Below are 27,894 nucleotides of genomic sequence, written 5' to 3' on the forward strand. Positions count from 1 at the left end.
CGATGACGTCTTCTATTTCGGTGATGTCATCGGCGCAGGCGCACTGAGGGAGTGCTGAGGAGACGAGCCTCCTCATCTCAGAGCGCCTGCGCCGAATCAACACAGGCGCGCGATTTTTGAAATGCCGACAGGGCTGGCCGGAGGAGGAGATCCCGGCTGGCCCTGTCAATCAACACGACGAGGGGGCGGATTTCTGCAGCAGCTACCAGCAAGTAGCCACCCTACTTGCTGGTAGAGACCGAATTTACATATTATAAAACTTTGTTTTTTGCAGAAACTGCTGGATCAAAGTAAGTAACACAATTATATTGTCATAGATCGCAATATAACTAATTTCACTAGCCCAAAAAAAAAATATCACCTTAGTGGGGTGACAGAAGCCCTTTAAGTACTCAGCCTCAGCCTCTCACTCCCTCAAGCTTTCTCCGATCAAAGTCACTAGTATCCTACAGAGTTGTTGTTGTTTTTTTTAATTCTTTACCAAGACCCCCTCCCCCCTCCCCCCCCAGAGAAATTTGAACGTCTTTTTTTTTATTTTAGCACCAGGCCACAACATAACAAAATATGAAAAGAGTGAAACAATCTGAATGCTTTCTGAATGCATTGTACATTGGCAGGAGCCTTGAATGCTACTACTTCTCAATGACACCCACACTTGGAGGTTGGTTCATGGGACAATCCTACAAAAACAGGAACATTTGGGAGATATGATTATTTGCCCACCCATTCCTTTCAAAGGCAATAATATATAGCCATGGAGTGATGGAGGTGCATATACACTCAACAAAAATATAAACGCAACACTTTCGGTTTTGTTCCCATTTTGTATGAGCTGTACTCAAAGTTCTGAAGCATTTTCTACAGACACAAAAGACCCATTACTCTCAAATATTGTTTACAAATTTGTCTAAATCTGTGTTAGTGAGAACTTCTCATTTGCCGAGATAATCCATCCCACCTCACAGGTGTGGCATATCAAGGTGCTGATTATACAGCATGAATATTGCACAGGTGTGCCTTAGACTGCCTACAATAAAAGGCCACTCTGAAATGTGCACAGTTTTGCCCTACTGAGGTGGGGGGGGGGGGGGGGCAGAAAACCAGTCAGTATCTGGTGTGGTCACCATTTGTCTCACGCAGTGCAACACATCTCTCAGGTTGTTGTGGCCTGTGGGATGTTGGTCCACTCCTCTTCAATAGCTGTGCAAAGTTACAGAATATTGGCAGGAACTGGAACACGCTGTCGTATACGCCGATCCAGAGCATCCCGAAAATGCTCAATGGGTGACATGTCCGGCGAGTATGCTGGCCGTGCAAGAACTGGGATGTTTTCAGCTTCCAGGATTTGTGTACAGATCCTTGCTATATGGGGCTGTGCATTATCATGCTGCAACATGAGGTGATGGTCGTGGATGAATGCCACAACAATTGGCCTCCGGATCTCGTCACGGTATCTCTGTGCATTCAAAATGTCATCAATAAAATGCACCTGTGTTTATTGTCCATAACACACGCCTGCCCATACCATAACCCCACCGCCACCATGGGCCGCTCGATCCACAACGTTGACGTCAGGAAACCGCTCACCCACACACGCTGTCTGCCATCTGCCCTGAACAGTGAAAACCGGGACTCATCCGTGAACAGAACGCCAGACGCCATCGAATGTGAGCATTTGTCCACTCAAGTCGGTTACGACGACGAACTGCAGTCAGGTCCAGACCCCGATGAGGAGGACGAGCAGATGAGCTTCCCTGAGACGTTTCTGACAGTTTGTGCAGAAATTCTTTGGTTATGCATACCAATTGTTGCTGCAGCTGTCCGGGTGGCTGGTCCCAGACGATCATGGAGGTGAACATGCTGGATGTGGAGGCCCTGGGCTGGTGTGGTTACACGTGGTCTGCGGTTGTGAGGCCGGTTGTACGTACTTCCAAATTCTCTAAAACGCCTTTGGAAACGGCTTATAGTAGAGAAATGAACATTCATTGCACGGACAACAGCTCTGGTAGACATTCCTGCAGTCAGCATTCCAATTGCACGCTCCCTAAAACGTTGCGACATCTGTGGCATTGTGCTGTGTGATCAAATGGCACATTTCAGAGTGGCCTTTTATTGTGGGCAGTCTAAGGCTACTTTCACACTTGCGTTCGGGGCTCCGCTTGTGAGTTCCGTTTGAAGGCTCTCACAAGCGGCCCCGAGCGCATCCGTCCAGCCCCAATGCATTCTGAGTGGATGCGGATCCGCTCAGAATGCATCAGTATGGCTCCGTTTCGCCTCCGTTCCGCTCATCAAGCGGACACCCGAACGCAGCTTGCAGCGTTTTTGTGTCCGCCTGGCCGTGCGGAGCCAAACGGATCCGTCCTGAATTACAATGTAAGTCAATGGGGACGGATCCGTTTGAAGTTGACACAATATGGTGCAATTTCAAACTGATCCGTCCCCTATTGACTTTCAATGTAAAGTCTGGACGGATCCGTCTGACTACAAATTGGACTTAGACTTTTTTCAGAAATATAATGCAGACGGATCCGTTCTGAACTGATACCATCGTTTTCATTATAGGAGCGGATCCGTCTGTGCAAATACCAGACGGATTCGCTCCGAACGCAAGTGTGAAAGTAGCCTAAGGCACATCTGTGCAGTATTCATGCTGTCTAATCAGCCCCTTGATATGTCACACCTGAGAGGTGGGATGGATTATCTCGGCAAAGGAGAAGCGCTCACTAACACAGATCTAGACAGATTTGTGAACAATATTTGAGAGTAATGGGTCTTTTGTGTATGTAGAAAATGTTTCAGATCTTTGAGTTCAGCTAATGCAAAATCGGAGCAAAACCAAAAGTGTTGCGTTTATATTTTTGTTCAGTGTAGATATAAGGCTACTTTCACATCTGCGTTTTTTGCAGATCCGTCATGGATTAGCAAAAATGCTTCCGTCATAATAATACAACCGCTTGCATCCTTAATGAATGGATCCGGTTGTATTATCTCTAAAATAGTCATGACGGATCCAAAACTAAAACCATTGCAAGTCAATGGGAGATCGATCTGCTTTCTTTTGTGTCTGCGAAAACGGATCCGGCACCAGTGACTTTAATTGTGTGTCATGCCCCTTGCATCTGTCCGTGATGTGAACGCAACCAATTGGAATGGAATGCATTCTGAAGCATTCCGTTCCATTCAGTTCAGTTTTGTCCCCATTGATGATGAATGAGGACATAACTGAAGCGTTTTCCTCCGGTATTGAGATCCTATGAGGGCTCTTAATACCAGAAAGTGAAAACGCAGATGTGAAAGTGAGCCAAAACCAGTAGTAAGGCCTACTCCGAGATCAGGTGTAATGTAATCTGCACCCTTCCTGTGTTTTTGACCTGCACCTGGTTTTGGCTCACAATAACTGATGGAAATAACTGACGAAATAACTGAAGTGTGAACTCAACCTAATTGAAACTCCACCATGAGCCCTCTAAAATTAACCCATTTCAAGATTCAAAAAAGATTTCCTTTCAGGATTTCTCGATGTATTGTTCCTTTCAGAGGTACTTACATGTTGGCGATGGAGGAGAACAGTCACTGGTGAAGCAACAAGTACTACTGAGCTTCTTTTTACCGAAGGCTGTGGTCAGGCTGTCAGAGTAACCACACATTCTCCTTTGCCCACAATGCCGTCTGAACGTCACCATTTCTTTTCCATCTACAAATAGAAGAACATGTAACCTAGAAGAAAAAACACTTCAACCATGCTGCAGAGGTACAGAAATTGCAGAGGTGTAACCTGATGCCTCTGGGCCCCAATATGAAATCTTTACCAGATACCCCATCTTCTATGTAACATTTAAAGTAGTAGTGTAGCAAAAGAAGCTTATATGACTCTGCCCCGCCTATAGCCAAGCCCTTGAGGAGCTGCGAGGTTACTACCACCTCTATGCCAAGGTGCCTGAGACAGCCCGGTAGCTAGGTGCTACATAATATCTCACCAACACTATAATATGGCCATAAGGCTCTGATCAGATTGTGCTAGAGCCCTATATGTCTAAGTAAAAGGCTTGTCTTTAATGTTCAAGGTGTTGTCCAGCTTTTTGGAATTTTGAACTACAATTAGAAGTGTGTTGTAACTGCTTAGTCTCCGTACTGTAAAGTTTGGGACGGACAGGCCCAAACAGTATGTGCCGCTGCAGCCAAGGACTGGCCTTAGCTGTGCCCAAGCAGCACGTCACTGCTAGGTCACAAATTTCTTGGGGATACTTCCCCAACTGAGCCCATACAGAAGTTTACAGAATAAGAACTGGTAAACTTCTAGGTAGGCATAACACTCTCCTAGTGAAAGCTACAGAAAGTCCAAAAGGTTGGACAATTCCTTTAAGCCATACTAGGGTGTATACAGTACATTAGACTATATATTTGGTGGTTGACCACAGCCATTGGCCAAATTAGCCTATAACCCTGGATTTGAGCTGCTCTCTTGGCTACGATCCCTGTCTAAATTATTATTGCTGGAGGAACTTTGGTCAGGTCTCATATTTTCCTTGTAGCTGTATGAGAAACACAACACAATAAAATTGAAAGGGAAACCTTGTAAATTGAACCCTCAAGTGTGGGAGCTTATGTAAATTAGTATGCATGATAGAGGACATCCCAAGTGGAAGACCCCTTTAATACCTTCCCTATTCTAAATTAAGCTATTTGGCAGCTAGCAGTAGACTCGAGAATCGGTTCGGTTCAGGTTCACTGAATTTAAAAAAAGTTTGGTTCGGACCTGAAACAATTCAGGCCAAACCGAAGTTGCTCCGGTTGCCTTGAAAATTGGTATATAATAGGGCTGCACGATATATCGAAAAAATAATCAAGTCGCGATAATCGCCAAATGCGATATGGCGATTTGGCCGACACGAAAATGCTGCGATTATATATGAAGGGGCTCCGCGCACATAACTGGCTTTGTGTGTAAAGTATTTTACTACTGTGTGAAACAAGCTCTCTCCTATTGATAACAGGTCCGGCCTCTGTACTCACTGTCACTATGAGTGCACTGCAGCGAGCGGCAGCGAGCTGGCCGGCCGGCGCAGACTGACGTCACTTAGTAACGCTCCTGCTTCTTGAAGTGGGAGGAATGTTACTAAGTGACGTCAGTCACCGCCGGACGCCAGCTCGCTGCCGCTCGCTGCAGTGCATTCATAGTACTGTGACAGCGAGTACAGAGGCTGGCCATGTTATCAATAGGAGAGAGATTGTTTCACACAGTAGTAAAATACTTTACACACAAATCCAGTTATGTGCGCAGTTTAGGACACATAGGGCTGAGGGGGACCAGCATAAGATGCTATATGTGTATCTTATGCTGGCCCCCCTCATGGCCCTATGTGTCATATCACACATCCCCTATAACAGTGCCATCCACCGGTCCCCCATAAGTGTCCTCCACAGATCCCCCATAACACTGTCCTCCACAGATCCCCCACATAACAGCGTCCTCCACAGATCCCCCATAACAGTGTCCTTCACAGATCCCCATAACAGCGTCCTCCACAGATCCCCCATAACAGTATCCTCCACAGATCCCCATAACAGCGTCCTCCACAGATCCCTCATAACAGCGTCCTCCACAGATCCCCCATAACAGTGTCCTCCACAGATCCCCCATAACAGCGTCCTCCACAGATCCCTCATAACAGCGTCCTTCACAGATCCCTCATAACAGAGTCCTCCACAGATCCCCCATAACGGTGTCCTCCACAGATACCTCATAACAGCGTCCTTCACAGATCCCTCATAACAGCGTCCTTCACAGATCCCTCATAACGGCGTCCTCCACAGATCCCCCACATAACAGCGTCATCCACAGATCCCCCACATAACAGCGTCCTCCAAAGATCCCCCACAAAACAGCGTCCTCCACAGATCCCCCACATAACAGCGTAGTCTCTGCTGCTGGTGGTGGTGGTGGGTGACTCTACAGTGCAGCACAAATACTACCAGCTCCACAGTATGAAATTGTATCATCAACCCTCTCCTTAAGGCAAACGCTGACTGCTTCCACACAAGTTGTAAACAGGGAGACTCTCTTGCCTATTTGCCGTAGGGCTTGGTTGGGTTTTCTTGCCACTTCTAGGAACGGGCAGTGAAGACTGAGAGGACTCCACTGAGGCTGCAAGGTGGTGAAGCAGCAGGAACGCTGTGACAACTGGCTCCAAGGTACAGTGACTCCAAAGTCAATTCCACGCCATCCTGCTGCAACGGAGAGGAGGAGTGAGCCATCCAATCCACAATCTCATCCTCTTTCTCCTCATCGATAATGTTGCGCTCTTTCTGAAGTTAGCAGGGACAACTGTGGCCTACTACTTCTACTACTACTACTTCTGGCTGGATAGTTGGTGCTGCTACTACTCACATTCTAGCTCTGGGTCTTTTGTATGGAACCCTTCTGTAGTCCAGACATATTTGGGCCTCTCGGATAATATTGTGCAATACCCCATGTATTGGTGTAGTAACCACGTATAAGGCTACTTTCACACTGGCGTTTTGGCTTTCTGTTGTGAGATCCGTTCAGGGATCTCAGAAGCGGTCCAAAACGGATCCATTTTGCCCTAATGCATTCTGAATGGAAAAGGATCCGCTCAGAATGCATCAGTTTGCCTCCGTTCCATCTCCATTCCGCTTTGAAGGCGGACACCAAAACGCTGCTTGATTTATACAAATGTGCAGCACTCCATGTTTTTGTATCCTGCAGAGTCCAGTAAAAAATGCATACGTTAACGTATATGTTTTTTCTACCATGGAACTGTATGGTGAACGGAGGCCCCTGTACGGCATCAGTCTGAGGCATCTGTTAACACATACATTTTTGGTATGCATTAAATGTATGGCACAATAGGATGTGAACCCAGCCCTAGTGTCAGAATAAGCACCAGTACACAGCGGAGCAGCGTGGCAGAGAGGGGAGGCCGCCATGTACTGACAGAGCGCTACCTGGTACTTGTGGTCAGGGATGAAGACTGTGTTTCCCAAGGATCATTTTCTACTGGGAAATACAGGGCACAGTATAATACACTAGAATCTATATAATATAATGATATTAGCCCTACCCCCGAATAATAATACAATTAGGGGGTCATTTATTATATAGAAATACGTCTATATTAGAAGTATTTCTGACACAGATTGTGGCACAAAGGTCCTTAGCACCGCAATCTGTATCTTTTCCCGCTCATGCCAGGTCTAAAAAAAGTGGCGTGGGCAGGGAAGGGGATACAGTTATGGCCACCCAGATATTGGATACCACCACTATACAGTGATAAAACCACCATACAGTGACCGGATAAAAGGGTATAAGAGGACACAGTATAGGGAATGACTAGGGGCACTGTACAGGGTGTGGTAAGAGGGTACAATGCAGGGTATAAAGGGGCACAGTACGGGGTGAGGGGCACAGTACTTGGTGGGGGACACAGTACAGGGTGGGGGTCACAGTCACATGACCCTGTGACGTTAGAAGGTCCTTATGGTGAATGCGGTTCAGATGCCACCATAATGAGAGGCAGAGGAGTGGGACAGGGGCCCTGGATGGACAGGAGGGGTTGACACAGCAATAGGGTCGCCACCTTTCCCAACAAAAAATACCGGGCAATTTAAGCCACAACCAAAGGGGGTGCGGTTGTGGGCGCGTGGCTTAACACGGGTGTGAAGTCGCTGTCATACTGTGGCTCCCCAGAAATATTAAAGCCCCCTTCAGCGCCCCCAGTAATAGTAATGCACCCAGTAATAGCAATGCCCCATTAGTGTCCCCTCAGTAATAGCAATGCCCCCATTAGTGTGCCCCAGTAAGAGTAATGGCCCTATTAGTGCGCCCCAGAATGTATAGTGCCCCCCCAGTAAGAATAATGCCCCCAGTAAGAGTAATGCCCCTATTAGTGACCCCCAATTAGCGTAATGTTGCCCTCCTCCCCCGGGAACTGTCACTCGGGGCCAGCACACTGACTGTAGAGTGTTGTGTGAGAGTCCGGCAGCTTTCCTGGGCCCGGTAACGGAGACCGGGGGAGAGGGGAGGTGATAGGAAAGGAGCTCAGCAGAAGAGCCGGGGATGGGAGGAGTGCAGGCCTGCGGCTGGTCTCATTGTTATCCGGCCTTATCTGGAAGTGAGAGCGGCTCAGTCCCGGCGCGGCCGGGGGAGGGTTTGCTGCTCTCCTTCAGCAGCGTCTTCGTGCTCCTGTTCCTGACCACCCGCAGCTCCCAGATCTCCGGCTTCCAATCCATCCTGACCGGCGGCCTCGTCCTCTTCAGGTTCGAGCCGGCCCCGGAGTGTCGGCCGCTCACAGCTCACCGCCGCTCACTCACAGCCAGCAGTCTGGACCGTGAGCGAGCAAGTCAGACAGTCTGCACTGCAGTTTGAAATTAATCCTGTGCCCGGGTCTGAGAAAGGCTTGTACCCGGGGAACAGGATTACAAACCCGGACTGTCCGGGTCATTCCCGTACGGGTGGCAACCCTACACAGAAAGTAGGTGGAAGGGGGATTCATACAACAAGTAGTGGCAGTAGGTCTGTGCAGGGCAGCAATAGAAGATAGGAGGGTGGAACAGGAGCTCTGGATAAATGAGGAAGGAAAGGAGACAGCAGGGGCTCCATGAGGATGAGATAGGACAGGATATTGGGGGGGACAGGTGTCATGGAGGCAAACTGCTTAATGAAACAGTGAAACAAGTAAATAGAATGAAGCAGCATACAGCAGCAGATTGAAGAGTCGTCGTACCCCTCCTGTCCCACAGAGAAGAGACAGTCACAGTGCAGACTCACTGACAACCTGTGTTCACACTTCTGCTCCAGGCCTGCCGGTCTCTCTCCTCAGGCAGCATGTCCTGTGTAGAAGGGGCATGTCTGAGTCTCTGCAGCTGCCGGCCTCATGTGACTCAGAAGGCCCACCAAAGGGGTACTGCGTAAGTGAAATGACAGCAATGAGAGCTTCCATCTATATTGATGGAAGTGCTCATAGCAGCTCAGTGGGCCTCCCAGGAACATTGGGCCCCGGCACTTGCCCGGGTTTGCCGGGTTATGACGCCGGCCCTGTGCGCTACCCTGTGTAGTTGTGTAGTAATCATGTATATGCTGGTTTGAATATATTTAACAACCCCCAAAAAATTTACACCGTGTAAGGATAGAAATTAAGGGAAACGGATTTCAACCCACATTCGTTATCACTCAACGAAAATTTGGTGCAGTGCCCTGTGTATTGGTGAACTGATTAGCTATATGCTGGTTTCCAACCCTGCGGAAATACAATAAATGGAAACAGACGATTGAGGCCTGATGCGTAATATCACATTATCATTCACAGGCAAATTGGTGCACTATCCTGTGTATTGGTGTACTGATTACTTATGTTGGTTTAATTAAATTCAATACCCTCCCCCCCCAAAAAAATAAAAAAAATATCGGGAACTGTGTAGAGAACGGATTTAGCCCTAATATTATGTTATCAATTACTAATTTATAGGGCTTTTCAAACTTAAAACTAAAACAATTAAGTATGTGAGATTACTTGATCAGGTATTCTATATGCTATGCTAGACTGATGGTAGGACACATTGTACAGTTTTTGTACAGTTTTCGCTTCCTTTCATGTATTTTATTTTTTTATCCCACTCATTGTCATTGCTAGAGACTTCTCAACTTTTCCCACCCAACTGGACAACCCCTTTACTTTCATGGGCCGATATCAATATCGTTTTTTAAGCTGCTGAATATCATATCTTGCCAATTTATGTTTCATGGCTCACCTTTGGTGTCACTTTCTAAGGTTGTAACACAAACATCGTCTTCAGGAGGACAAGTGACTTTGTTTCCTTGGCAATATTTCTCACCTTCCACATTACATTCCACACACGTTAGAGAAGAGGCTGAAAGGTATAAATGAAGACAATTACCACAATAGAAATTCAGAGATCAAAGCTGGTTTAAATGTCCAAGACTTGGCGCTCTCAAACTGCAGCCCCTGAACTGGCAAGGGGGTTTGTGATCTACAAGTGAAGGTAATTGTGAAAGTAATTGGTAATGATTACACCCTGTCCTATATACCATCATGCATTAATATACTAGACTGAATACTGAAGTCCCCTATTAAATATGAACTCATTATCAAACATGATGAAAAAAAAGCAAAAATGTCTTATTTTTGTTCATTCCTCCCTTAAAAAAAATGAATAACAAGTCATCAACAAGTCCTATGAATCCCAAATGATCAATGAAAACTTAAAGTCATCCCTCAAAAAAAAAGTCCTCCGACAACATACAGTAAAAAGAAAAATGTTATGGGCCTTGGAAAGAGTGGCACAAAAAATAAACTGTGAGGGTCAATTACTAAACAGAAATACTCATAAATTTGGCATGGCTCTGGCGCAGATTGTAACGCAAAGGATCTGACTTCTCCCCTCTTACACCAGGTCTACAAAAGTGGGCATGTCGTGGGCGGGGAAAGGGGCGGGCCGGCAGGGTCGTTTCATTTACCATTTTCTAAGCTTGTTTTAGGCATAGAAAATGGTCTAAATGTAAGACAGCTAGGAAGCTGTCTTACATTTAGAAGCGGCGGTGGATACGCCAAAGCTATGAAGAGGCTGGCGCCTCTATATAACTCCGGCGCATCCACCTGTCATGAAACCATGAACCAGACGTACAACAAGAGATAAGTGGAAAATAAGAAGGCTTTATTGAAAATCAAGCCGTAAGCAAAAGTCCAAACGGAAGGCTAAACCGAAGCAGGGTCTTGCGTAGACAGAGGTCAGGAACCAGAAGGGTAGTCAGACGAAGCCAGGATCAGGAACCAACGGGGTAGTCAGACGAAGCCAGGATCAGGAACCAACGGGGTAGTCAGACGAGGCCAGGATCAGGAACCAGAAGCAGCAGCAGTCTTAGAAGCATGTGAACACAGGAGGACCAAGCAAGGAACTGAAGCCACAGACCTCCTATATATATGAGCTGGGCATCCAGCTCCTCCCAGTGGGAAGGAGAAGCCGCAGGGTGGGAGGCTACAAGAAACCCAGAAACCAAGATGGCCGCCAGCACATGTCAAACGAAGGAGAACAGTAAGAAGGTAAGACCATGACAGTACCTCCCCCTCAAGGGCCCCTCCTCCGCGGAGTAAGGAACGGTTTCTGAGGGAAGCGTGCGTGGAAGGCTCGGAGCAAAGCAGGAGCATGGACATCTGCGGAGGGAACCCAGGAACGCTCCTCTGGACCATAACCACGCCAATGGACCAAAAACTGCAACCGACCGCGGACCAGGCGTGAGTCCAGGATATTGCTCACCTCATATTCCTCACGATTGCCCACTTGGACCGGACGGGGCCGAGGAACCGAGGAAGTGAAACGATTACACACCAATGGCTTCAACAGGGAGACATGAAACACGTTGGAGATCCGCATGCCAGGAGGAAGCGCAAGGGCATAGGCTACCGGGTTTACCCTGCGAAGCACTCGGAAGGGACCAACAAAGCGAGGCGCCAGCTTGGGAGTGGGCACTCGAAGGTTGAGGTTGCGGGTGGACAACCATACACGGTCTCCGACCTGGTAGGAAGGAGCGGGCGCTCGTCTGCGATCAGCCTGGAGTCTCTGGCGCTGCGCAGAGACCTCAAGGGACCTCTGGATCTGTACCCAAGAAGCACGTAGGACGGAAAGGTGATCCTCCACAGCCGGAATATCCTGGGGAGAGAATACCTCCGGTAACACGGCAGGTTGGAACCCATAATTGGCCATGAAGGGAGACGTCCCAGAGGAAGAGTTCACTGCCGTGTTCCTGGCAAACTCAGCCCAAGGCAGGAGGTCAACCCAATTGTCTTGGTGATCGGAGACATAGCAACGAAGGAATTGCTCCAAGGCCTGATTGGATCGTTCTGCGGCCCCATTGGACTGAGGGTGGTAGGCCGAGGAGAAAGAGAGATGAATCCCCAACTGGGAGCAAAAGGCGCGCCAGAACCTGGACACAAACTGACTCCCCCGATCCGACACAATCTCCTTGGGCAAACCGTGCAACCGGAAGACCTCCCTGGCGAAAATCGTGGCCAACTCTTGTGCAGAGGGTAACTTCTTGAGAGGAACACAGTGGCACATTTTGGAAAACCGATCCACAATCATGAGAATGACCGTATGGCCTCGGGATGCAGGGAGGTCCACAATGAAATCCATCCCCAGGTGTGACCATGGGCGCTCCCCGGTGGCTATGGGTTGCAACAGGCCCAACGGAAGGTGCCGAGGGGACTTACTCTGGGCACAAACGGAGCATGCCGCTACATATGCGGCGATGTCGGAACGTAGAGAAGGCCACCAGAACAGACGTGAAACAGCCCAGGACAGCTGATTCTTTCCAGGATGCCCCGCGGCCTTGGAGTTATGGTAGGTTCGCAACAACCGAGTGCGCAACTCCTCAGGCACAAAACACCTGCCGTTGGGTCTCCCAGAGGGAGCACCAGATTGAGCCGCCAAAATCTGCTCACCCAGGGGAGAGGTCAGGCTGGTGCGAATGGCGGCCAGGATCTGATTCGGAGGTATGACCGAAGTCGGAATCGACTCCTCCCCGGACAGCTCGGAGTACTGCCGTGATAAGGCATCCGCTCTGATGTTCTTGGAACCGGGTAGGTAGGAGACCACGTAATTAAAACGTGACAAGAACAGAGCCCATCTGGCCTGACGTGGTGTCAATCTCTTGGCCTCAGAAAGGTAGGTCAGATTCTTGTGGTCCGTCAGGATGAGAACCGGAACCACCGAACCCTCGAGCAAGTGCCTCCATTCTTTAAGGGCCTGCACGATGGCCAATAACTCCCTGTCACCAATCTGATAGTTGCACTCCGCGGAAGACAGTTTCCGGGAGTAAAACCCACAAGGAAGCAGAGGACCCTCTGGTGTTCTACGCTGAGACAGGAGGGCGCCTACTCCCGTCTCAGACGCGTCCACCTCGAGGACAAAGGGCAACCCAGGGTTGGGATGCGACAGAATCGGAGCCGACACAAAGGCGGACTTTAGAGCCTCAAACGCTCGGATGGCCTCGAGCGGCCAGACCTGGAAATTACTGCCCTTCCTGGTCAGATCCGTGAGCGGCTTGGCTAGCATAGAAAAGTCCCTGATGAACTTCCGATAATAATTGGCGAAGCCCAAAAAGCGCTGCAGGGCACGGAGACCACTGGGCTGGGGCCACTGTAAGACAGCCGAAACCTTCTCAGGATCCATGGAGAACCCCTCAGCGGAAATGATGTAACCTAAGAAGGTTACCTGGGATCGGTGAAATTCGCATTTCTCAAGCTTACCGAACAGCCTGTTCTCTCGTAACCGTTGCAACACTCGTCTGACATCCATAATGTGGGCCTCCATGGATTCAGAATATACCAAGATGTCATCCAAATAGACCACCACACACTGCTGCAACAGGTCACGGAAAACATCGTTGATGAATTCCTGGAAGACTGCGGGCGCATTGCACAACCCAAAGGGCATAACCAAGGATTCATAATGACCGGTCCTGGTGTTAAACGCGGTCTTCCACTCATCGCCCGCCTTGATCCTTACCAGGTTATATGCCGCCCTCAGGTCGAGTTTGGTAAAGACCGTGGCCCCTTTGAGGCGATCGAACAGCTCGGAAATCAAGGGTATCGGGTAAGCGTTCTTGATCGTGATGCGATTGAGACCCCTGTAATCGATGCAAGGCCTCAACTCACCGCCCTTCTTTTTCACAAAGAAAAATCCAGCCCCTGCCGGGGACGAGGATTTGCGAATGTGTCCGCGTGAAAGCGCCTCCCTCACGTACTCCTCCATGGCCTCATTCTCCGCTACCGACAGTGGATAGACTTTGCCACGAGGAGGAACGGCACCAGATTGTAACTCTATGGCACAATCGTATGGGCGGTGCGGAGGTAGGGCAACCGCGCGCACCTTATCGAATACATCCCGGTACTCTTCGTATTCAGGAGGCAACAGAGAGTCCGAGGAAGTACACAGCAACTTGACAGGCCCATGGATGCAACTAGCCCCACACTGCGGTGACCACGAGAGGATCTCGGCCGATCTCCAATCGAAAGTCGGATTATGCTTCTGGAGCCAGGGGTACCCCAAGACCACCGAGTAGTGTGGAGACGAAATCACCTGGAAACAGACCGACTCTCTGTGAACGGCACCAATGGCTATCCCCACTGGAAGGGTCTCATGAGTCACGTGTGGCGGCAGAAGGGGTCTGCCGTCTATCGCCTCAAGAGCCAGTGGGGAACCTCGAGGCTGCAGAGGAATGGAATTGGCGGCAGCGAACACACTATCAATGAACAAACCACCAGCACCAGAGTCCACCAACGCCTGGGTCGTCACCGAGCCCCCGACCCAGGAGAGGACAACAGTGATCAGTGGTTTGTCAACACGGGAAACCGGGGACGAGGAGACTCCACCCAAGATCTGCCCCCGACAGGATCTCAGGTGCGAGCGTTTCCCGGACGGTTCGGACATGCCAACCGAAAATGCCCACCGAGACCACAGTACATGCATCGGCCCTCGCGTCTCCGGAGTACCCTCTCCCCCTCGGACAGGCGAGCAAACCCCAGCTGCATGGGTTCACCCCCAGACAAGTCATCCCCAGGAGGCGTGGGAGGAGAGGGAGGCACGGGTGGGACAGCAAACGTAGGCGCCAATCTGTTAGAAGACCTCCGCAGGCTCTCCTTAAAGGAAGGTCTCTCCCTGAGTCTGGTGTCAATCAAAATCAGGAAAGAAATAAGAGACTCGAGCTCCACTGGTAGGTCCTTAGCTGCAACCTCATCCTTCAAGGCATCCGAGAGACCATGAGAGAAAGCAGCGACCAGAGCCTCATTATTCCAGCCCACCTCTGCTGCCAGGGTACGAAACTCAATGGCGTATTCAGCTACGGATCGTGAACCCTGTCTGATGGACATAAGGAGCTTCGCAGCAGAGGCAGCACGAGCCGGCACATCGAATACCTTCCGAAGAGAAGCAACAAAACCGGAAAACTCGGCAACCACCGGATTGTTGTTCTCCCATAAAGGGCTGGCCCAGGCCAAGGCCTTGTCCGAGAGCAGCGAGATCAAGAAGCCCACCTTTGATCTCTCAGTAGGAAAGGCATGTGGCAGCAACTCGAAATAAATGCCCACCTGGTTAAGGAAACCTCGGCACTGAGTTGGCTCTCCCCCAAAGCGCTGTGGAAGGGGGGCAGAACCGGTCATACCCCGAGACACCGCAGGCGCAGCAACAGGTGTCGGGGTAGACTCTGGCGCAACAACCGGAGCGGCAGTAGGAGCGGGCCCAGGAGCGACAACCGACCCATCGGCAACGGAAGCGAAATGAGCCGTGCGTTCAAGCAGGGTTTGCAACGCCACAGCGAACCGACCCAACAGGTGATCCTGCTGATCAAGTCTGGCAACCAGCGTAGGTAGCGAGGATGGCCCTGTACCGTCAGAATTCATGGCTTGGTCCTAATGTCATGGAACCATGAACCAGACGTACAACAAGAGATAAGTGGAAAATAAGAAGGCTTTATTGAAAATCAAGCCGTAAGCAAAAGTCCAAACGGATGGCTAAACCGAAGCAGGGTCTTGCGTAGACAGAGGTCAGGAACCAGAAGGGTAGTCAGACGAAGCCTGGATCAGGAACCAGCAGGGTAGTCAGACGAAGCCAGGATCAGGAACCAACGGGGTAGTCAGACGAAGCCAGGATCAGGAACCAACGGGGTAGTCAGACGAGGCCAGGATCAGGAACCAGAAGCAGCAGCAGTCTTAGAAGCATGTGAACACAGGAGGACCAAGCAAGGAACTGAAGCCACAGACCTCCTATATATATGAGCTGGGCATCCAGCTCCTCCCAGTGGGAAGGAGAAGCCGCAGGGTGGGAGGCTACAAGAAACCCAGAAACCAAGATGGCCGCCAGCACATGTCAAACGAAGGAGAACAGTAAGAAGGTAAGACCATGACACCACCGCCAGGTATAGGTCTTAATAAATGACCCCCTGTATTACTAGAAATGTCTAAAGTTGAAAAAAACAAAAAAGCAAAAACTATAATTTGGTACCAGATGTAGCAGGGTTAACACACAAACTCAACTTAAATTTCTTAACTTATCGCGTTATCTTGAAACAAAAGCCATTGAAAAGCAATTGAAGGTGTTTACTTAACGCATTTAGTTTATATAACACATCTCATAAATCATGAGTGTTAACTCTACTACATCTGTAAGTCTGCAATTGTAATGATAGCAACGGAATGAGGCGTAGCCATAATGGAGTGCGGATTGACTTAGGGGGAAGACCACAGGATAGTAAAGGGTTAATGTCAGGAAGTATGGCTAGGGGTTGGTTTAAGGGAGGAAGGGGAGGTTTTAGTAGATTGGCGGGCAGTATATATTGTTAGAAGGAGGGGCTTCGGTCAGTGATAGTGTAGCGCAAGTGCGTTTCCCACCCTCCCACCCTGGCAGCTTTGTTTATTGGATTGCTGTTGGAAGGGGCTGATTGATATGGGATCCTGGGGAGCAATACAATGGTTAAGAGATCCGGGACATGTTGGAGCCTGCATCTCATGTGGTTTGTGAATGCCGAGGATGGGGCTCCTGTTTGGGCTAAAAGGCGTACAGGAGGAGATACTTGTATACTTCAAGGATTTGGTGCCCTTGGGTCGGTGAGTGCGGCCAAGGGTAAGCTTGAAGTATAAGGTGAGACGGTTAAGGAAGATACCGCTTGTTTGGGTTGCCCTCCAGGATCCTTGTTATGGTGCAGTGGGTCATAACGTTGAAGGTTGTGTTAAAGTGCCTGTTGTTATTATTATTATTATTATATGTGAATAATAAAGTTCGGCCGTCATGGTAATTTTCACCAAAGCAAGATGGTGTCGGTGTGGTTTTGAAGGATACAGGTTAGTGTGAGTAGCCGGAGGAAATTCTTCCATCCTATTAAGTCATGACCATCAGAATAATGTTAACATCATTTATACCACATGGTGAAGGCTGTAAATAAAAAGAAACCCTAACAGCATTTCTGTTCCAAAACAGCTCATCCCACAAAAACAAGCTCTCAAATGGTCTCACTGTCAATTGGTGGATCTACTCCATTTTTCAGCTTTTACGACTTGGGGACATTTTCTAGTGGGCTCACATTTCTTCTGCAGTGGCCACTAGAAGAAAAATATGGTATGACATGGTGCTCATTTAACTAATTTGCTGACAGTGCAATATAGCAGGCTTGCCTTCCAGGAGCTGATGGAGCACCTGTTTGGTCTCACATCTCCAGTGAGACTCCCCACCCATCAACAATGCTGCTTAAGCATTCTCCCACAGCCTTTTACCCTGGTGGCCAGGCCCTCCTTTGCTCGCCCAGTTTGCCCTGTCCTATTCAATTACTGCCCAAAGGTATTAGTAACATGAGGGGGCAGCAGCAGTACAAAAGATACACCCAACAGCTGGTCTTCTGTATAACTGCATTTTGTATAAACCGGTCAGCTCTATTAACCACTTCAGCCCCGCTAGCTGAAACCCCCTTCATGACCAGAGCACTTTTTACACTTCGGCACTACACTCCTTTCACCGTTTATCGCTCGGTCATGCAACTTACCACCCAAATGAATTTTACCTCCTTTTCTTCTCACTAATAGAGCTTTCATTTGGTGGTATTTTATTGCTGCTGACATTTTTACTTTTTTTGTTATTAATCAAAATGTAACGATTTTTTGCAAAAAAATGACATTTTTCACTTTCAGTTGTAAAATTTTGCAAAAAAAAACGACATCCATATATAAATTTTTCGCCAAATTTATTGTTCTACATGTCTTTGATTAAAAAAAAAATGTTTGGGCAAAAAAAAAAATGGTTTGGGTAAAAGTTATAGCGTTTACACACTATGGTACAAAAATGTGAATTTCCGCTTTTTGAAACAGCTCTGATTTTCTGAGCACCTGTCATGTTTCCTGAGGTTCTACAATGCCCAAACAGTAGAAAAAACCCCACAAATGACCCCATTTCGGAAAGTAGACACCCTAAGGTATTCGCTGATGGGCATAGTGAGTTCATAGAACTTTTTATTTTTTGTCACAAGTTAGCGGAAAATGATGATGATTTTTTTTTTTTTTCTTACAAAGTCTCATATTCCACTAACTTGCGACAAAAAATAAAAAATTCTAGGAACTCACCATGCCCCTCACAGAATACCTTGGGGTGTCTTCTTTCCAAAATGGGGTCACTTGTGGCGTAGTTATACTGCCCTGGCAATTTAGGGGCCCAAATGTGTGAGAAGAACTTTGCAATCAAAATGTGTAAAAAATGACCGGTGAAATCCGAAAGGTGCACTTTGGAATATGTGCCCCTTTGCCCACCTTTGCAGCAAAAAAGTGTCACACATCTGGTATCGCCGTACTCAGGAGAAGTTGGGGAATGTGTTTTGGGGTGTTATTTTACATATACCCATGCTGGGTGAGAGAAATATCTTGGCAAAAGACAACTTTTCCCATTTTTTTTTTATACAAAGTTGGCATTTGACCAAGATATTTTTCTCACCCAGCATGGGTATATGTAAAATGACACCCCAAAACACATTCCCCAACTTCTCCTGAGTACGGCGATACCAGATGTGTCACACTTTTTTGCTGCCAAGGTGGGCAAAGGGGCACATATTCCAAAGTGCACCTTTCGGATTTTGCAGGCCATTTTTTACACATTTTGATTGCAAGGTACTTCTCACACATTTGGGCCCCTAAATTGCCAGGGCAGTATAACTACGCCAGAAGTGACCCCATTTTGGAAAGAAGGCACCCCAAGGTATTCCGTGAGGGGCACTGCGAGTTCCTAGAATTTTTTTTTTTTGTCACAAGTTAGCGGAAAATTATGATTTTTTTTTTCTCTTTTTTCCTTACAAAGTCTCATATTCCACTAACTTGCGACAAAAAATAAAAAATTCTAGGAACTCGCCATGCCCCTCACGGAATACCTTGGGGTGTCTTCTTTCCAAAATGGGGTCACTTGTGGGGTAGTTATACTGCCCTGGCAATTTAGGGGCCCAAATGTGTGAGAAGTACTTTGCAATCAAAATGTGTAAAAAATGGCCTGCGAAATCCGAAAGGTGCACTTTGGAATATGTGCCCCTTTGCCCACCTTGGCAGCAAAGAAGTGTCACACATCTGGTATCGCCGTACTCAGGAGAAGTTGGGGAATGTGTTTTGGGGTGTCATTTTACATATACCCATGCTGGGTGAGAGAAATATCCTGGCAAAAGACAACTTTTCCAATTTTTTATACAAAGTTGGCATTTGATCAAGATGTTTATCTCACCCAGCATGGGTATATGTAAAATGACACCCCAAAACACATTCCCCAACTTCTCCTGAGTATGGCGATACCAGATGTGTGACACTTTTTTGCAGCCTAGATGCGCAAAGGTGCCCAAATTCCTTTTAGGAAGGCATTTTTAGACATTTGGATCCCAGACTTCTTCTCACGCTTTAGGGCCCCTAAAAAGCCAGGGCAGTATAAATACCCCACATGTGACCCCACTTTGGAAAGCAGACACCCCAAGGTATCCAATGAGAGGCCTGGCGAGTTCATAGAATTTTATTTATTTTTTTGGCATAAGTTAGCGGAAATTTTATTTTTATTTTTCTCACAAAGTCTCAATTTCCGCTAACTTAGGACAAAAATTTCAATCTTTCATGGACTCAATATGCCCCTCAGCAAATACCTTGGGGTGTCTTCTTTCCAAAATGGGGTCAGTTGTGGGGTGTTTGTACTGCCCTGGCATTTGAGGGTCTCCGCAATCATTACATGTATGGTCAGCATTAGGAGTTTCTGCTATTCTCCTTGTATTGAGCATACAGGTAATGAGATTTTTTTTTCCGTTCAGCCTCTGGGCTGAAAGAAAAAAATGAAAGGCACAGATTTCTTCATTCGCATCGATCAATGTGGATGAAAAAATCTCTGCCAAAAAAAAAAAATGGAGGGGAAAGGCGTCTGCCAGGACATAGGAGCTCCGCCCTACATCCATACCCACTTAGCTCGTATGCCCTGGCAAACCAGATTTCTCCATTCACATAAATCGATGTGGATGAATAAATCATTGCCGGGATTTTTTTTTTTTTATATATATACAAAGTGTTTGCCAAAGCATAGGAACGCCACCTCCTCCTCAGCTCGTATGCCTCGGCAAACGTATCTGTCACTGCAGAGGAGAAATCTCGTCTTGCAGCGCCGCATACACCGACTGGCGTGTAATCTGACAGCAGCGCAATGCTTCTGTCAGAATGCACATCAGTGCTGCAGCTAATCGATCGGTTGGTCCACCTGGAAGGTAAAAAAACGAAAAAAAATAAAAATGAAAAAACCAGGCCGCAGAGCAATAATTTTATTAACTTTGCAACAGAACATATAAACTTTAACTTTTTTAACTGAACATTAACCTTTTTGCTTACTGGTGTTTTTTTTTTTTTTTTTTTTTTTTTTACCTTTATAGAACAAACCTCTCCTTCCCCATGGGTCAATGTGCAAAGCGCAAATCGCCCAAAGATGTGGCGAAGTGCGTTATGCACTTTGTCCCATGTGAAAGGAGACGTTTGCAGCAGCAGTGAGTGAATGGGCCCTAATAGCCCTGTGTGCCTGTACTGTGAGATGCAATCCCTATGCTAAGTGTACCTGTGTGTGGTACTTCCGGAAACACTCTCCAAAGCATAGGGCAGGGTGGTCAGGACAGTCAGGACAGAAATAGCGGGTGTCACGCCTTATTCCACTCCTGCTACAGACACGACATCTTTTTCGGGGTGACGGTTGGGTTGAGGTACCAGGAACGACATTGGAGAAATGTCGCTCGTGTAGACGGCTAACTACACTGGTGGATGGGGCCACGGAACCTCCTGGGTACAGGAGGTTCTCGATGATCTCTTCCTGAAATTTGAGGAAGGATCCAGTTCTCCCAGCCTTACTGTAGAGAACAAAACTATTGTACAGAGCCAATTGAATTAAATATACAGACACCTTCTTATACCAGCGTCTGGTTCTGCGGGAAACTAAATACGGAGACAACATCTGGTCATTGAAGTCCACCCCTCCCATGTGTAGGTTATAGTCGTGGACTGAGAGGAGCTTTTCAATGACACGGGTTGCTCGCTCAATTTGTATTGTCGTGTCTGCGTGAATGGAGGAGAGCATGTAAACGTCACGCTTGTCTCTCCATTTCACCGCGAGCAGTTCTTCGTTACACAGTGCGGCCCTCTGCCCCCTTGCAATACGGGTGGTAACGAGCCGTTGGGGGAAGCCCGCGCGACTAGTTCGCGCGGTACCACAGGCGCCAATCCGTTCTAGAAACAAATGCCTAAAGAGGGCCACACTTGTGTAAAAATTGTCCACATAAAGATGGTACCCCTTGCCGAATAAGGGTGACACCAAGTCCCAAACTGTCTTCCCACTGCTCCCCAGGTAGTCAGGGCAACCGACCGGCTCCAGGGTCTGATCTTTTCCCTCATAGATCCGAAATTTGTGGGTATAGCCTGTGGCCCTTTCACAGAGCTTATACAATTTGACCCCATACCAGGCGCGCTTGCTTGGGATGTATTGTTTGAAGCCAAGGCGCCCGGTAAAATGTATCAGGGACTCGTCTAAGCAGATGTTTTGCTCTGGGGTATACAAATCTGCAAATTTCTGGTTGAAATGGTCTATGAGGGGCCGAATTTTGTGGAGCCGGTCAAAAGCAGGGTGGCCTCTGGGACGGGAGGCGGTGTTGTCACTAAAGTGCAGGAAACGCAGGATGGCCTCAAAACGTGCCCTGGACATAGCAGCAGAGAACATGGGCATGTGATGAATCGGGTTCGTGGACCAATATGACCGCAATTCATGCTTTTTTGTCAGGCCCATGTTGAGGAGGAGGCCCAGAAAAGTTTTAATTTCGGAAACTTGGACTGGTTTCCACCGGAAAGGCTGGGCATAAAAGCTTCCCGGGTTAGCGGTGATAAATTGTGTGGCATACCTGTTTGTTTCGGCCACAACTATTTGTAAGAGCTCCGCAGTCAAGAACAGCTCAAAAAATCCCAGGGCCGAACCGATCTGAGCTGTCTCAACCCGAACTCCAGACTGGGCAGTGAAAGGGAAAACTACAGGTGCGGCTGAAGTTGGGGACTGCCAATCAGGGTTTGCCAGCACCTCTGGGATTCTAGGGGCTCTACGGGCACGTCTTTGCGGTGGCTGCGACGGGTGGTGCGCCGGTAAGCCAGTCCGATGCTGATTATTATCAGAGGAAGCTGATGAGAATGTGGATTAGATGGCTCACTCCTCTTCTCAGTGACATCAGGGTGACGTGGAGGTCACCTCTGAGTCTGACACCATGCTTTCAAGCCAGAGGTCAGGGCATGGCTCTTTCTCCTCCTCCCTGCAGCCCCAGAGAAGTCTTTCACTTGAATAATCTCTGTGTTTACTGCCCCTCCTAGTGGAGTGACTTCTTTTCTAATAAAGATAACACCCTTTGTGTTATAAAAGATATTGAAGGTAATATTCCTGATGATGAGTTGTATGAGAACAGTCAGCATTTGGTAAGTCAAGAGAAAGAGTTTCAGGCAGAAGTGGAGGACGTGATGACTGAAATGCGTAGATACAATGGTGGTGGTGGTAGTGTCACTTGTAGAGGTGGTGATAGGAACATATGTAGCCTTGGTGGTAGCAAATACAGAGGTGACATAACATATCACGGTCTGAGAAAGTGCTGAGGATGATGACGATGATGACTAGTGATGACGTTGCTGCCATTCCTCTCTCTCCTTTCATATGTGTAAACTGAAGTGTTGTCGTTCTGTCTTAAAACTGATGAGAGAAGCCAGACGGCAGATCAGTTGGTAATATGCATCAAATTTACCACTGAGTGTCTCCCCGCCATGTGCATCTGGGCAGCTTAGTCACTGACAATGGCAGGAACATCATGGCTGTGCTGCATTTGGAATATCTAACACATATTCTCTGCATGGTGCACGCTTTAAATTTGGTGGCATAACTCTTTTTAAAAACATATTGGGGCTTGCAGAAGTTGCTGGCCATGTCCAGGACAGTGCCTCCGCATTTCAGACATATTTATGTGGCTACAAATGTCCTCCTGGACTTGCAGCTATAGAAAAACAGTCTGCCTTTATGCCGCTTGATCCGCAAAGTTACAACTCACTCGAATTCCCCCTTGCAGTGCCCTCTCTCCTTCTGTACCAATCTCGTCTTGTTCATGCTTAGTGCAATTGTCTGTATTATGTGTGTGCACCCGTTTTTGTATGTACAGCGCTATGAAATGAATGGCGCTTTAATAATAAATGAATAAATAAATAAGTAAATAAATAAGCAGGAGCATCTGTACGAGGCACAGCTAGGGGATGAGGCTGAAACTCATTAAGTGACTTTTGGGGCCTCTGTGTGGAGGCCACAGAGGTCATGACTAGCCCTAGCATCCAGCAAGTCAGGGGTCATGTCTGGGTCACATATTCCAGTCAAAAGATAGTTTTGATTTCACACTCCTTATTGGTGAGCCCCCCTTTGGAAGGAGGGGTTAGATTCTACCTTCAGTGTTTTTTCTTCAGCACAACATGCATTGCAGCTTGAGCCTTTCAAGGTGACAAGAACTATGAAGACATGGCACATGACACCCTCGGCACTCCCTGCATCATCCCCAGCACCTTTGTCACCAACAAGGCGCTCCCGTGCTCCTCAACGCCTGAGCTTCAGCCCAGTACATAGGGCTCAGAGTTCAACAGGCAAGAAGCCTGCTAGAAGAGATAAATGGCCAAGCACTTCTCCTCCTCTCTTCCACATCAGGTCTACCCCCCCCTCCACTAGTCCCCAAGGGATGGTGAGAGTTTTTGACTAGTTGCAGACATTCTTCACACTTATAGAGCCTGCTCCTCACAGCAGACATCCTCCATCACAGGTCCCTCCTAACTCCCCTCCTGTGCCCAGCGTTCACATGTGCAGGGTTGCACGCCAGCCAGTCCACAGCTGCATCCAGATGCTTCCCCACCTCCTGCACCATGTGCCCTCGTGCACAGTCCTGTCCTCATTAACCGAAGCACTGCCAGCAATAGACCTGGCAGCAGCAGCCTCTTCTATTGAAGTCCTGCCCCAAGGGACAGAAGTGGGGCTGACAGATGTCGCACATGTCACCAGTCCACTCTGTATGCTGATCCCCATGTTAGCCCATCACATGTGCATCTCAGCACTGTTAACAGTATGTCCCCTGAGTCTGTGAGCCTTGAGGCGACACCTTCAAATCCACCATCCATCCACCTGTATCATCAGCAAGAGGATCAACCACAGATGGCTCCTGCTGTCGCACCTCTGCTCCCCACCGCTCCCCTAGACATCAACCTCTTCTTTACTCACCCGTGTCCAGCCTCCGCATCAACACTCATTTGCTCACCATTCCGCTTAAAGGGAACCTGTCACCGGGATTTTGGGTATAGAGCTGAGGACATGGGTTGCTAGATGGCCGCTAGCACATCCGCAATATCCAGTCCCCATAGCTCTGTGTGCTTTTATTGTGTAAAAAAATCCTTTGATACATATGCAAAGCAACCTGAGATGAGTCCTGTCCCTGAGATGAGTCCAGCGTGAAGGAGCCCAGCATCGCCCCGCATCCTCAGAATCTCCTCCTTGCTCCCCGACGTCAGAAATCTAGAGCACCGTAACCTTGCAATGCGTGAGCTAGCGCATGAGCAGTTCGTTCCCTGAGGCTGATGCCAGCACAAGGAAGGAACACTATGATGACACTGCGCATGCGCTAGCTCACGCATTGCGATATTACGGCGCTCTACATTTCTGACGTCGGGGAGCAAGGAGGAGATTCGGAGGATGCGGGGCGGTGCTGGGCTCCTTCACGCTGGACTCATCTCAGGGACAGGACTCATCTCAGGTTAATTTGCATATGTATCAAATCAGTTTTTTTACACAATAAAAGCACACAGAGCTATGGGGACTGGGTATTGCGGATGTGCTAGCGGCCATCTAGCAGTCCATGTCCTCAGCTCTATACCCCAAATCCCAGTGACAGGTTCCATTTAACAGCGGCTATCAGCTCATTTGCCGGAACCTTCCCCAGAATCTTGCTGCCATGGCGAGGAACATCACAGACATCCAGACTGCAGTTCAGCAGGTATTCCTCCAGCAGGTTATGGTCCAGACTACAGAGCGTCCACTAGGTGACTGCAACTGGGACTCGGCGTGGAGGGGACTGCTACCAATAGTACACCGAACATTAGACACGTTCTCACACACATAATTCATAACTACCACCCCTTCTGGTAATTCCAACTCTTCATTTGCTACCCAGGTGCAAGAGCAGTTGGCAGACAGAGAGAGCCAGTCTTCCACTACTTTGGGGAGCCCCTGCTAATTCGGTGTCACCCCTGAGCTGGCACCTGACTGACAAAGTAAAACATAAAAATCTGGGCCCAACAGTATGTAGATGTTTCTTCCTTAGTCCCGCCGGATAGAGAATCTGTGGATAAAGCATTTAAACATTCAGGTGACTCAGAGGTAGACACACCGCGCCGACCGATCTTTTGCTGACAATGTGAATTTAGCCAAAGATCACCCAGAGGTGGTCGCTAAAAAAACCTTGCAATTGGAAATTGACCAGGGCAGAATGGCGGGAACTTTTTGGGATCCCCCCTTCCATAACCTCAGAGTACCCCAATTGGTCATTGTCCTGAAAAAAGAACTAAAAAGGTTCTGTCTTATACACCACTTATCTTTCCCAAAAGTGACATCAGTTAATGATGGCATAGATAAAGATGAGTCAACAGTTCATTACGCTTCCTTCACTACGGCGCTACTCCTATTAAGGCAAGGTAGTCAAGGAGCATTGATGGCAAAATCGGTCATTGAAGCGGCTTTCCATCTCGTGCTGGTTCACCATGAATGCTTTCACCTCCTAGGTTGCTTTTTCTAGGGACACTACTTCTATGATATGAGCCTACCAATGGGGTGATCCATATCCTCTTGCTACTTTTTTATATTTAGCTCTTTCTTACAGTGGGTGGTATCTGAGGAGTCAGGATGCCCATATTTACATCATTATTTAGATGATTTTCATTTCATAGGCCCAGCAGGTACGGATGTAACGTTGCATTTGTAAAACACCTTCCTTCGCATGCTCAGTAATTTCGGGGTCCCCATTGCTGATGAAAAAACAGAGGGTCCACTATCTGTCCTACATTTTTAGGCATCAAAATTTACTGCAGATAGGATGGTATTCCGTTACCCCAGCAAAAATTGGCCAACTTAAAAGGCCTCCTGTCCCAAGTCCTGTCTTCCAAAAAGGCTACCCTTAGACGGGTTCAGCCTCAACTAGGACATCTCACATTTGCCAGCAGGGTGCTTCTCATGGGCAGAGCATTTTGCTGCTGGCTGTCTCTCGCTACTAAGGGAGTAAGACAGCCGCACCATTTTATAAGGATTAAAAAATCTATCAAGCAGGACTTTTCAGTTTGGCACTCCTTTCTGTCAGAATTTAATGGTGCCTCTTGCTGGCAGGAGCCTGAGATTCTAAACACCCAGTAAGAACTCTTTACAGATGCAGCGGGCATCACAGGCATGGGGGGCTATTTTTAGGGTAAATGGTTTGCTACAGCATGGCCACAGTCATGGAAAGGGTTGCTCCATAATCTGACATGTCTGGAGCTCTACCCAATAGTTGCAGCGGTCGAGGTTTGTGGAGAGGAGATGAGAAATAGACGCATAGTATTCTGGACAGATAATATTAGCGTGGTATACGTCCTGAATAGGTCTATCTCATCCTCTCTCCCGGTCCTCGCCCTACTGCGCCATTTTATCCTTCGTTGCCTAAAGCTAAAAATTGGTTTAAGGCACAACATGTTCCTGGGGTACGCAATGATTTAGCAGACTCTCCGTCCCGCTTCCAGATGACCAAGTTTTGCAGTCTGGCTCCACAAACGGAGCAGTCAGTAACTGCAGTGCCACCCTGCTTATGGGACATCGTTTCAGAGAATCGTTGAACCTGGTTAAGCAATCCATAGCTCTACCTTCTGATCCTATTACAGCACCTTGCTCCAATGGGTCGATGTCACAAGCAAGGGATGGGGGATACGGGATCATCATAGCAGAGTCTTCGCCACTCTACCTCTATTGGAGGCCATGTGGTCCCAAGGATCCTCTAGCGTGGCAGCCGCTAAGACTCTATCTGCACTAGCTTACCAGTATCAGTTATTGGAATGGGAGGGAGTGCATTTCCATTTCCTGGTTAAGAAAATTCCCCCTGCAATTTTGAAACAGCTACTACTGGCTCTTCCAGGTGTGTGTCCTGATTCTTTCAAAACACTCCTTTTCCGTTCAGTATTTATCTTTTATTTTTTGGCGCTTTTCGCATTAGCAAATTAATATCACAACAGAACGACTTACAAGGTGGTCTACAAAAAGATGATGTCCTTCTATTTCCAGATTCCATTCTTGCTTGGCTGCCAAAATCCAAAACAGATCAGCAGGGAAATGACCGTATTGTCCTGTTGTACAATGTGCACTCAACTCTTTTGTTATATCGATTCCGCCACATTCTATCAGCCTGTTGTAGTCGGGCAGGGCTGTCAAAATGCCTTTTCACTACACATTCTTTTCGGATAGGAGCTGCCACCACGGCTTTTCTATACACTTTGTCTGAAGTAGAGCTAAAAAAAATATATATAGGTGGTGGGAAACCTAACCGATACAAATCCTATGTTCATCCTAATCTTTTGTAATTTCAGTAACACATTCTTTCGTGTATTGGCCAGTAAGCGAGCAGCTGTGAGTCCTTCTGACCACTATTTAGGATTTTCTCTGTCGTAGGTACAGTTCAGATAGAGGGTCACCAGGGGTCCTCATTGGTCCCAGATTTACTTAGAAGTAGCTCACCTATGGAATCTCTGCCATTATCCCTTCATTCTC

At 47.9% G+C, this 27,894-nt stretch overlaps 1 protein-coding gene across 1 annotated transcript in view; it reads right to left on the reverse strand.

The window, feature by feature from the left end:
- The window catches only part of LOC122926975 (phospholipase A2 inhibitor and Ly6/PLAUR domain-containing protein-like), a 64,177-nt gene that overhangs the window by 29,474 nt on the left and 6,809 nt on the right, over positions 1-27,894 (reverse strand). The window contains exons 2-3 of the mRNA XM_044278508.1: positions 9,769-9,888; positions 3,548-3,694 (exon numbers count right to left, since the gene is read on the reverse strand). Coding sequence (XP_044134443.1) covers positions 3,548-3,694; positions 9,769-9,888 — 267 coding nt within the window. The remainder of the gene's footprint in view (positions 1-3,547; positions 3,695-9,768; positions 9,889-27,894) is intronic.

This window comes from Bufo gargarizans, chromosome 2, assembly GCF_014858855.1.
Source record: "Bufo gargarizans isolate SCDJY-AF-19 chromosome 2, ASM1485885v1, whole genome shotgun sequence".
Classification (NCBI taxonomy): Eukaryota; Metazoa; Chordata; class Amphibia; order Anura; family Bufonidae; genus Bufo; species Bufo gargarizans.